At 43.3% G+C, this 12,802-nt stretch overlaps 1 protein-coding gene across 5 annotated transcripts in view; it reads right to left on the reverse strand.

Moving 5' to 3' along the window:
* Nucleotides 1–12,802, reverse strand: part of LYPD6B (LY6/PLAUR domain containing 6B) — a 135,678-nt gene that overhangs the window by 11,337 nt on the left and 111,539 nt on the right. For all 5 annotated transcript variants that reach the window (XR_012656664.1, XR_012656663.1, XR_012656661.1 and 2 more), the window contains exons 2-5: nucleotides 6,681–6,769; nucleotides 5,507–5,661; nucleotides 4,163–4,261; nucleotides 89–219 (exon numbers count right to left, since the gene is read on the reverse strand). Coding sequence is in view for 1 of the 5 variants with exons in the window: in XM_075070234.1 (XP_074926335.1) it covers nucleotides 89–219; nucleotides 4,163–4,261; nucleotides 5,507–5,621 (345 nt within the window). In the remaining 4 variants the exon portion in view is untranslated. The remainder of the gene's footprint in view (nucleotides 1–88; nucleotides 220–4,162; nucleotides 4,262–5,506; nucleotides 5,662–6,680; nucleotides 6,770–12,802) is intronic.

Below are 12,802 nucleotides of genomic sequence, written 5' to 3' on the forward strand. Positions count from 1 at the left end.
CACTAGTTATTTGAGTAACAAGTGCTGAACAGGACTTATTTAGAATGCCTTAAAACAAACATTTTCCATTACAAAAACTGATGCTTACTGTATGGCCTGTCTCTCTGTGGGGGTGACAGCCAACAAAATGGCATTCATCCCTGGTAGCACATTTTTTGGTCACAGATGTACTCCTTCCATGGCTTGTGAAACGATGAACTGTCAAGCAGTACTCTGTATCTAAGAAATAAATCAAAATCAGGTTCATTTTCATGCAGTGTGATCTCTTTCACATACTTAAAAAGTTTTCACTAAATTACAAATGACAGTAAAGTGCTTTCACTGAGAAAAGTTAGAGATTGTGTGGGGTTTAGAGTGGTAAAATGGCATTATATTTCAAAAAAATTATCCTTTAACAGTCATGATGTATTAGCTAGACCTTAAATTAAATGGGCCATTTGGCCCCTAAACTGCAACTTATGAAGGCCATTGAGATTTGTGCTATGTATCTAACACTTCATCTCCAGCTGACTAGTTTTAGCAGCTGCTCTCCTGGTTCTTCCTTTCCCTCTTGCACTCCCTTCTCATTCTCTTTCTCCTCCATTTAAACTTCTTTATCTTTTTCATTTCACTCTTCCACACCACCTCGCCCCTAGCCCCCAACTCCTCTTCTTCCAACATTTTTCCTCCTTTTCCTTCTCTTTGGGGTACATTACCTTCCCTAGTTTCAGATGTCCCTGCTATTCTCACTTCCAAGGTTTTACTGACAAATGTTAGTGCATCCATTGATAGTGCAGAAACATGACACTTTCTATTTTGAGAGTTCACATACAACTCATCTGAAACCACATGCAGCAATGATGCATGCCTATAGCTTAGCTATATCAAAGGCCTAATGCAAGGTTTATGCTGTCTTTTATAAATTCATCCCTAAATAACAAATCTGTACTAAATATTAGAAGTAATTGTTTCAGCTCATATGTTAACTTTGCAAAAGACATTCGGACTGATGGTAGATTTGGTAGCACATTTAGCTTTGACTGTGGGACTGAATTAAGAAATGGTCTTTACCCCTGAACGGCTGACTCTTGGAGACAGTACTAAGATAATAGCTGGCTTTGGAGTGGGGAGTATCATTCGACAGTGCAAACTGTTTTCCCGCCATGTATCAGTGTTCGATAAGTTAATTGCTAAGTTCAGAGGAAATGCAACCAAGACTAACATTATATTAGAAGTATAAAGACAATCTAATAAAACTATTTGTTTCTTCACAAGCACAAGGAAAACAGGACAAAAAGACTGGAAAACAGGAATCCAAAAAGTTTGTTTATAGAGATTTATGATACATATTAGATTAATCTGGCAAAAAACTACAAAGAGGGAGGATAACATAGGAATGGCCAAACTGGGTCAAGACTAATACTCCATCTAGCCCAGTATCTTGTCTTCCGATAGTGGCCAGTCCCAGATACTTCAGAGGGAATGAACAGAACAGACAATTTTTGAGTGATCCATCCCATCACCAGACAGCTTCTGGCAGTCAGACATTTAGGGATACCCAGGGCATGTGGGTCTGGCCCCCACCATTTTGGCTAATAGCCAATGATTGGATTATCCTCCAAAAACTCACCTAATACTTTTTTGAACAATTATACTTTTGCCGTTCGCAACATCCCCTGGCAATGAGTTCTATAGGTTGACTGTGGATTGTGTGAAGTACTTCCTCATAGTTGTTTCAAATCTGCTGCCTATTAATTTAATTGGGCAACCCCTCATTCTTGTGTTAAGTGAAGGGATAAAAAACACTTTGCTATTCACTTTCTCCACACCATTCATGATTTTATAAACATCTCTCTTATCCCCTCTTAGTTATTTCTTTTACAAGCCGAGCAGTCCCAGTCTTTTTAATCTCTCCTTGTATGGAAGCTGTTCCATACCTCTAATCATTTTTGTTGGTCTGCTCTGTACCTTTTCCAATTCAAATACAGCTTTTTTGAGATGTGACAACGAGAACCGTATGCAGTATTCAAGGTTTGGGCATATTGTGGATTTATATATTGGCATTGTGATATTTTCTGTCTTCATATCTATCCCTTTCCAAATGGTTCCTAACATTCAGTTTTGACTGCAGCTGCACACTGAGTGAATATTTTCAGAGAACTATCCATGACGACTCCAAGATCTCTTTCTTGAGTGGCTAGAATTAATTTAGCCCCCATCACTTTATCTGTATAGTTGCAGAGGTGCTGGAACAATTTGTGTAGTGGGGGTGCTGAGAGCCATTGAACCAAACTGAAAACCCTGTATATGATGGAAACCACTTCAAGCCAGGATATGTGGCAGCACCCCTAGTTTCAGCACCTATGTGTAGTTGGATTGTTTTTTCTAGTCTGTATTACTTAGCACTTATTAACATTGAAATTCATCTGCCACTATGTTACCCAGCCATCCAGTTTAGCGAGATCAGTTTGTAACTTTTCACAGTCAGTTTTGGACTAGCTATCTTGAGTAATTAAATGGAAGTCTCAGCTAGGGCTGTGCTTTGATCATTCATTTTGAATGTAGAATGTATACAGGGCTGAATTCAGCTATATACTTAATCTCAAATCCTATATTCTCCACTCAGTGCACACACATCACTAGAAGGCCTTCATCCACCCAAAAATGTGACTATGCTTTAAGACTACAGTACTCAAAAATTCTTCTAAGCACAAGCTAGCCAACCCATCAAAATGGTCGAGCTACATTAATGAATTTCTAGTTATACATACTCTAGCGCAGTGGTTTTCAAACTTTTTTCTGGCAAATGAGTTGCAGAAAACTGTTAATGCCCGCAACCCAACAGAACTGGGGATGAGGGGTTTGGGGTGTGGGAGGGGCTCAGGGTAGAGGCAGAGGATGGGGTGTGAGGGTGAGGGCTGGGGGGTAGGGTCAGAAATGAGAGGTTCAGGGTCTGGGAGGGGGCTCTGGGCTGGGGCAGGGTTGTGGGAGGGGGTCAGGGTTCTGGACTGGGGATGTAGGCTCTGGGGTGGGGCCAGAAGATGAGGGATTTGGAGTGTGGGCTGGGCAGGCGGTTGGGCTGTGGGAGAGGGGTCAGGGCTCTGGACTGGGGATGTAGGCTCTGGGCCAGTGGACTGGGGCATGGGGTTTGGGGCCGGGGCTTACCTCCAGCGGTTCCTGGTTAGTGGTGCAGCCAGGGTGCAAGAGGCAGGCTTTCCGCCTGTCCTTGCACTGCAGACCGCGGTGCACCCCGGAACCAGCTAGCAGCAGGTCCAGCTCCTAGGCAGAAGCACAAAAGCAGCTCTGCATGGAGCTGGTGCTCAGGGTGGAGGCAGTGCGTGGAGCTCCATGGCCCCCCACCTAAGAGCTCGATCTGCTGATAGCCGCTTCCGGTGAGCAGTGCGGTGTTCGAACAGGTAGGGACTAGCCTGCCTCACCGACGGGACTTTTAACGGCCTGGTTGGCTGTGCTGACCAGAGCTGCCGCGACCCACTCCTTTCCATTCCACAACCCACTTCTGGGTCGTGACACACAGTTTGAAAACTGCTGCTCTAGTGAGAAGCTTCTTTAGTCTAAAAAAAAGATACTTTACACAGTACTCATTCAAATACATACTACACTAGAACCTCAGAGTTATAAACGCCAGAGTTACGAAGTGACTGGTCAACCACACACCTCACTGGGAACCAGAAGTATGAAATCAGGCAGCAACAGGTCAAAAAGCTAAAACAAATGTAAATACAGTACTGTGTTAAACATAAACTATGAAAAAAATAAAGGGAAAGCAGCATTCTTCTTCTGCATAGTAAAGTTTGAAAACTGTATTAAGATAATATTCAGTTGTAAAACTTTTGAAAGAACAACTGTAAAGTTTGTTCAGAGTTATGAACACGTCAGAGTTATGAACAACTTCCATTCCTCAGGTGTTCATAACTCTGAGGTTCTACTGTAAGTCTAATATACAAAGCCTTCAACATGATTTGTAGTATTGCTGAGCATATTCAAATAGCTGGAATATCCATCTCAAAAGAAATCGTAAGACTCATTACTACTAAATATATCCCCAGGGCATCAGTGTGATGGTATTTTAATCCTATATAACTAGCTGTCTGAGAGATGGTTGAATCAAAGGAAAAACAAAATTAAATACCTTAAAGAATCTCCCTAAGACAGGCACACTTACTTTCAGGACACCATTTATCTTCAGCCCATCTGTTACAGTTGTAATTGTCAACTGCATTTGCACAGGTGAAACACTTAAAGCTGTTTGGAAATGGAGTGGCTTTAAAAATATAATAAGTATGTTAAGTTCGCAAATATCAAAAATTAAAACGTCAAACAAAAAGTGCTTGCTTTTACATGTATTAGCATATTATATATATATATGTATATATATATACACACACACACACACACACACTCACGCATTTATACACATGTGTATAAGAATAGCATATACAGTTCATGTTAATCTATTGGGTAAATAAGAACTATTTCATACCTTACCATGGAAGCTTTTACTTCTTGTACTAACATCATCATGTCTTAACTTTAAAACATTTTCTGGCCTTTTCATTCTCTCTCACAATCAAAACGCTGTTTAAATGGAGAGAGAGTGTATCATTGCACACTACATATACAGAATTATAACACAGAAGATACACATATCTTCTCTCTGTATACACACATGTACACTGTCACATAATCTACATTTAATCAGCTTTTGCTTCCCTAGATGTGGCAGATACTGCTTTGAAACCAGCTCCAAGTCATTGCCTCCAACTCTGAGCAAGAAGTTGTCAATTAGGGATTAGTGAGTTTGATTTCAAATTCTGTTTTTATAACATTTTATATACACACATACAGGAGTTTTAAAGCAGCTTGGCATCAAACACCCCACCTGCTAACCATCACGACTTTTCCACTTTAATCTTTTACATCACAGAGACTCTTATCCAGTTGGGTGCACAGGGGGAGTAAGCTGAGCACAAGGTAAGAAGCAGACATGTGATGCTATTACTAACAGCTGATTTCCCAGCTGCTACAGTGGTTTTAACTTCCTACTAATTTTCATACTTTCATTTAGTGATAACTTTAAAAGTGTTCAATACACCTACGTCCCTACCCCCCACACCAAAAAAGCAGAACAACAAACAGAAACAGCTAGTCCATTGCAAACATTTACATTTACAAAATAAAGTCATTTTGAGATATAAAAGTGCAATAAAAGCATCCAAAATTTGAAACAGTTTATCATCAAAGTACAAATCAAACAAAACAGTTCTCTCCCTCTCTGTTCAACTTCATTCAGACTCTATCTCAAATGTTAGGAATGACACTGAGTAACCATAGGAGGAATCAAAATGAATGTTTTGTTTTAAACTCTAGAGGAGATCCCAAATGTCTAAGAGACAGCCATTTTATGTTTAAGAGTCAGCCTAAAAACAAGGGATAACAATGGAAAAGCTGATAGCTGAAACATTAACCTATGTTCCCAAATACAAGAAAGCCGGAACTTGCTACTTACGGTCTAGTGGAGGTCTCACATTATAGAAGTTGATGTTCTTGGCTAGAGCCCAATTCCCTGAGAGGATGAAGATCTGAAGAGAAGCTACAGCCAACATGTGATAGAATAATAGCATGCTGACTATTACTGAACAGAAAAATCTAAAATACTTGTGCCTAGAAAAGAAGAAACATACATTATGACAGAGGAATCATAAAGAACTAAGAATGTGGAGCATTGGACTTCCCGTAAACTTGATTTGAAACCTTGACAATTCAGTACTTGGATCTGGACTGCTAGTGCCTGTAAGAATACACCACCAACCATTACAAGCCATTCAAAGCTGAGCAGCTGCTGCCTTCTACTGGTTAGCATTTTGTACAGGACAGCTACATTTCTACAATCAGTACTGTAGTAATTTTATTATGCTATGTTATTCAGCTACATAATGAGTTCCCTCAGGCAATATCAGTCTTAGAAATGGCTTATAAGGGTATGTCTACACTGTGATACAAAACTTGAGCCACCGAGTCTTTTTTGCAGACATTTTCACAAACAGTTCATACTCCTTTTCTTTTTTTAGCCAGTTCTAGTAAATTCTATCCCCTGCATGCAGCACAGGCAAAGTCCTCTCCCCTGTGTGTGTTAGTGCAGGGGAAATGTGTGTACAGGCGCTTAGATATGCATTATGGAGCAAATCCTGTGCCCCTCTGCATGGATGTGAAGGACCTCAGATTCAGTGGAATGGTGACATTCTGCATGGAAAAGGGTAGGGTTGGGATGGATGTTGGGCAGCCCTTATGGGCCCACTGCACACAAGTGTGTGGCAGACCTTTGAAGTCAGAGCAGGGATGGGCAAGGAGAGCTGATTCGTGAATCCTCCAGTCAACCCCAGTCCATGGGGTGGTGGGAGTCAAAGTGCCATCAAGTCACTTCCAGGCCAGAAACTGCATGAAGTCCATATGTGGCACATTGAGGGGAAAGGGAGAGGGGCCTGAGACTTTCTTCCTGCTCCTGTGCTTCAGGGAAGAACTACTTCAAACAGACTCTTGGCCTGCAACCAATCAGTGGCAGAAGGTTTTGTTTTGTGCATTAGACCTTACTAACTTTTGTGAACATAGATTTTTTTTTAATTTATGTTTATTTTTAGGATATTTTAACAGATGTTTGAAAAACTGTTTTGCACCACACTTACAGTGTATTTCCAGGACTGTTTCCTGCAGATGCCCACAGTCTTCCTTGTACTGGAGCCCAAATTGTTCACAAACAGGTCAAGAAAAGCATCTGAAAGAACCAAACAGCGGCTGTGTGATCATTATTCGGTACACAGGGAAAGAGTCAGCTCAGACTCAGACTTTAAGGTCAGAAGGGACCATTATGATCATCTAATCTGTTACCTTCTCAAAGAAGGAGATCAGGTTGGTTTGGCACGATCTACCTTTTGTAAAACCATGTTGTATTTTGTCCCAATTACCATTGACCTCAATGTCCTTAACTACTTTCTCCTTCAAAATTTTTTCCACGACCTTACACACTATGGATGTCAAACTAACAGGCCTATAGTTACTCAGATCACCCTTTTTTCCCTTTCTTAAAAATAGGAACTATGTTAGCTATTCTCCAGTCGTACGGTAAAATCCCTGAGTTTACTGATTCATTAAAAATTCTTGCTAATGGGCTTGCAATTTCACGTGCCAGTTCCTTTAATATTCTTGTATGAAGATTATCTGGGCCCCCCGATTTAGTCCCATTAAGCTGTTGGAGTTTGGCTTCTACCTCGGATGTGGTAATACCTACCTCCATAGCCTCATTCCCATTTGTCATCCTACCATTATCCCTAAGCTCCTCATTAAAGACTGAGGCAAAGTATTTGTTTAGATATTGGGCCTTGAATATTACTGGTAATAAAAGAATAGAACATATGTATATAGGCTGATAACATATATGCCATAACAGATTTGAACTATATTACCCTACTATTTACTAGTGAGTGCCATGCTAATCACAGTTGCCAACTTTCATGTGGTAAATAAGCACCCAGACTTTCACAATAAACCAAAAATCAAGCTAATCCCATTTCAAAACAAGGCCAAAACAAGCCAATTCCGAAGAACCCCAACATTTAGCAGATGGGACAAGTGTTTGTGTCATGAGTGATACTTTCCTGCTGGCAAGGCATAAATCAATGTAACGTTGCATCACAATGTTGTAAGTTGATATCATGATGCAGTGATGTTCCATTGGTGCTGAAGTCTATTTAAGGACCCTTTAATATTCTGCAAGATAGATTTGCAGAGCCTGGGATTATCCCACATAAATCAGAACCAACAATGGGAAAAAAAACCAGGATGGTGACCCCAGACCAATTTACCATTGTCCCAGCACGTCATCTGGCTTATTTCATTCTCATTTAATCCTTCCTAGAATGAATGGTTTGAACCAATATTTGTTGAGAGAACAACAGTCCCCAAAAAGTTCTCTGTGTGTTCTGTATTATTTGCTTTTATTTTAAATCAATGCCTGAAGAAGGTCTCATGGCAGAAACATCACATGTTCTTTTCCCACTCTGTACATTATAAATCATGTGGCTCACTTCTCAGTTCTTTCAACTAGATCAACATATAATCCGTGTCAAAAGATGGAAGTTTTTCAGTTCCTTTTCTCAGAGAACCATTGAGAAAAGTGATGAGTTCCTTCTTTGCTTCATTGACGAAGCTAAAAAAATTCTCAGTGTACAGTAAACTTGTTTTCTGCTCAGGTGTCAATGCACTGCACAAGAGAAGAAAACAAACACTGCCATGCCGTCATTCATTAATAGAGCCATACCACCGCCCCAGGATAAATGAAAAAGTGCAGGTGTATTAAAAGGTCTTCAAAGTAAATTCCCATTGAAACACATTGCCTATAAAGATACACTTCCCCTAAAAACAGCCACATTAGAAAAAGGTTATCTGTTTAAATGATCAAATTAAATGGTCAAGATACACTGGGGCTAAAACTTGGTTCTCTCCCCTAGCTCTCAAATGAGAGCGCCAGTCTGTACATTTAGAACATCTAGGAGGGAAGATTAATTAATCTTAATTATGATCTATTTAAATAGCCAGTCTTTTCCATTATGCCTATTTTTACAAATACGGAGGCCAGTCCCCACTCACACAACATACCATATGGGTCACTCTGGTTGTACAAAGGGAACTTAGCTGCCCTAAATGGGCAGGATGGGATTCTGCAGCAGTAGAGGTCATTCACATACAGCATCCCCTTCACCTTCTCTGCTGCACATACCTAGGTACATATAAGTGGGAAGGACATGGATGGCCACTGGTGCACCCCTAAAATTATGTCTCCCCTGAGGCTGCTCTAACTTGTGCTAGGGCAAACTGGCCCCCAATAGGCAGCAGGACAGGGGTGACAGAAAGTTGCCTTTATGCCTCCACCTCAATCCCTGAACCCCGTAGACAGGCAGCATGACATATGTTTAAACTCAGATTGATTGTGAATGTTTGCATCAAACTCATAAGGGCTAAACATTTAATTAGGCCCTGAATCCCTGCATGATGCTTTGAACATTTTGGTGGCACTGCATCAACTCAGTTGTTTTTTTGCTCCAAATGCAAACAATTATTCTTCCATTTGTTCATTAAATAGCTCATGCTATGCTCTTCAAATACCACAGATTAGTTGCTTTTACCTAGTCAGGACAATTTTAATTAATCTTGACTCTAAATGTACTTCTGACAGCTGAGCTAGCAAGCCTATTGTTTTATGCTTGCTCTGTGAAGGACTGAATCATTTCAATGCACAGCAGTAGTGAGGTTTATCTTCCTCATATACATTTCCTTTAGTTTGTATTGGCAAATTGGGAAACATTTGCCCTTCTATAAAGAAAGATCTATAAAATCAGTGAACTTTATCAAATACACCTGATAGCAATAGAAGCACAATTACACCTGTGCCAGTGTTCTGCAAATTCAAGATTCCCCCACCCTATGTCAATTCCCATTGCTTAAATCAGATAGCTTGTGGCAAATGGAAAATTTTAGGGAATACAAATACAAAAGGGCGGGTTCTCATCTGTGCACAGGCAGGGATTTTTCCCACGACACTCCAAACACAAGGCCTCAGGATCTCCCTCCTTCACCCAAAACTCTTCTCCCTTTCCCGCCCAGGACTCCCATTCTCCCCTCCTCCCACCCCACCATTCCCCTAGGCAGGGCTGGTGCAACCATTTAGGCGACCTAGGTGGTCGCCTAGGGCGCTAGGATTTGGGGGGCGCCATTTTCTTCGGCAGTGACTGTGGCGGCCGGATCTTCGGTCGCTGCTGGCATTTAGGCAGAAGGAGCTGGGGCAGGGGAGCGTGGGGAGGGCCACCTGCAGCAAGGGGGGGAGGGCATGGCTAAGCTGATTGGCGCCGCAAATCTGGGAGGCAGGAGAAGTGAAGCGGCCACGCCATGCTCAGGGAGGAGGTGGGGCAGGGGTGAGCTGGGGCAGGCGGGGTGTGCCTCAGGGTGGGGAGCTGCTGCGCGGGGTGTGCCTCAGGGTGGAGGGAGGGAGCTGCCACGGGGTGGGCACCTCAGGGCTGTGGCACGGGGGGGGGGAAGGAGGGCGCAAGGTGGAAGTTTCATCTAGGGCGTAAAACATCCTTGCACCGGCCCTGCCCCTAGAACTCTCTCTCAGCAATGAACTTTCTTGAAAAGCACTGCTCAGCAGCTAGAATCCCCTGCTGGGACTCAGGAATATAGCTCCACATACCAGGAATCCAGCAGGCAGGCAGGGCCCTCTCCCCATGACACCCTTCACGGGCTGAGGTGGACAGGCATGTGGACAGCTAGATTTGGGGGGTGAGGGCTGGCCCTGCTCTCGCTCTGGCCACCTGCTGCCTGTGACAAAGAGTGATATTCATATGTGGGCACTGGAATACTGGCAATCCAATGCACACACTATGGCCCCACTCCTGCAAACACCTACGGATGTGAGAAATATTCAAAATGGGAGTATTCCCCACTAAAGCATTTGCCGGATTGAGGCCTACATTTGCATACACACATACCCCATGATTAGGATTGCCAAACCTCCAGGATTGTCCTGGAGTCTCCAGGAATTAAAGATTAATCTTTAATAAAGATTATGTCATGTGACGAAACCTCCAGGAATATGTCCAACCAAAACTGGCAACCTCACTCAGGAGAAAAAGTGATATCCATTTAAAATGATGATTTATCATGTGCCTTTCACTGCCTAACCTGCTCTCTGCCCATTGAGCTGTGTCCATGGAATTATCCTTAAATTGCAAAGCTCTGATCACCTTTGAATCACCTTTTCCCTTCCTCCCCTCCCTCTTTAAAAAACAGAACTTGCCATGAGAACATTTCCTCCTCTGCTCTGCAAATGTTGAATTTTGACAAAGAATTACACCTGCTGAAGGCCAGGGATAGGCAAGCAATTCAATCCTGGACCTATAATAGCTATTATGTAGAACAGGCCTGCACAACGAGGCCCGGGGACCTCATGCAGCCTGCGGGGAGTGAGTAGGTGGGCTCACTGTGCGGCCCGCGGGGGGTGAATAGGCGAGTGGATGAGCAGTGGCTGGGGGACAGGTGAGCTGGTGGCGGGGAACGGGGGTTGAGGAGGCGAGCGGGCAGGCAGTGGCAGGGGGGGCCGGTGAGCCAGTGGCAGGGAAGGGGGGCTGAGGAGGCGAGCTGCAAATAGGTGGCTGAGCTGTTCTACTGATGTGGTCTGGCTCCCATCTCCTCTCCAAGGGTTGCAGCTGTCTGGAGGTGCTGCCTTCCCACCTTCCTCATTCACACCTTGTTTTTTCAACAAGGCAATTGATTACAAAATTAGGGGAAGATCTTATTCTATTTCTAGCAAAAAGACATTTTTCTTTCACCTTAATTATACTACCTTAGAGGCCCATTATAATGTATTACCAAGGTTCAATACCGCTGTTTCGGCGGGGCAGCGCTGGGGAAGGAGAGTTTGTTTCCGTGGGGCAGGTGGTGCTGGGAGGGGTCTTGTGTTTTGGGGGGGGGGGGGGGGTGGCGGCCCTGGAGGAAGGAGGGAGGGGTTCGGCCCTGAGCTGTTTTCTTTGGAGTAATATGGCCCTTGCCACTTTACGAGTTGTGCAGGCCTGATGTAGAACAATGTAATGACTTTAAATCTGCATCTCCCAACACTTGAAGCTTATACCAGTCAGGAAGAGGAGTTTATTATCTGTAACTGGAGATATGTGGTCCCTATCTGTGTTCCACTGAAGGTTTCTGCATGTGCACCATGCATCTGCAGCCAGAGAATTTGGAAGTAGTAGTGTCCGTTGGTCTGCACATGCAATCTTGTTTTGCCTCATGGTTTTGACTGTGGTGATAAAGGGTGAGGCAGACCAGGCTGCACCTCCACTTCCTTTTTCACTGCAAATTAAACAGATCTGCAGCAAAGGGGAAGGAGGGCGGGAAATGGAATACAGACAGGGACCACACATCTCGAAGAACCTCCAGTTACAGGTAAGTAACTTTTTCTTCTTCTTCAAGTGATGGTCCCTACTGTATTCCACTGTGACTAATTAACAAGCAATACCTATTTTGGAGGAGGGTACAAGGAAGAGGATGGAATGGTGGACTGGAGGACAGCCATGCCGAAGGAGGCATCTGGCACGGAGTCTTGCACCAAGACATAAATGTGTAGCGAAGGTATGTACCGAACTCCAAATGGTTGCCCTACATATATCTGGAAGCAGTACATTGTGCAGGGTGGCCATACTCGATGCTTGTGCTCTCGTCTAATGGGTTCACACCCAATTAGTGGAGGCAGACCTGACAACTGATAGCAAAGTGTAACGCATCAAGAAACCCACTTCGAAATCCGCTGTGTGGAGACCGCCTTTCCCTTAATCCTTTCAACTATAGCAACAAACAGTCTAGGGGATTTCATGATTGGTCTTATTCTCTGCAGGTAAAAGGCCAACATCCTATGGACTGAGACATGAGGCTTCAGAAAGAAAGCAAGTAAGTGTATGGGTCAGTGGAGATGAAACTGGGATGCAATCTTTGGTAGAAACTTGGGGTGCAGATTCAGGGAGACTTTGCCCTTATGGAATATGGTTAAAGGAGGAGTCCGCCATCATGGCCCCCCAGTTACCTTTCTCATGGAAGTAATAGCTACTAGCTAGGAAGGTGACTTTCATGAAAAAGAGGGACAGGGGGCAGAAAGCCAGTGGCTCGAAGGGCAATTTCATTAACATTGAGAAAACAAAGAAAATAAGTTGGATGGGTGGGAAGGTTCTGAGGAGCCCCTTTCAAAATCTGGCAGTCAATGGATGCG

Source organism: Chelonoidis abingdonii, chromosome 10, assembly GCF_003597395.2.
Source record: "Chelonoidis abingdonii isolate Lonesome George chromosome 10, CheloAbing_2.0, whole genome shotgun sequence".
NCBI classification, from domain to species: domain Eukaryota; kingdom Metazoa; phylum Chordata; order Testudines; family Testudinidae; genus Chelonoidis; species Chelonoidis abingdonii.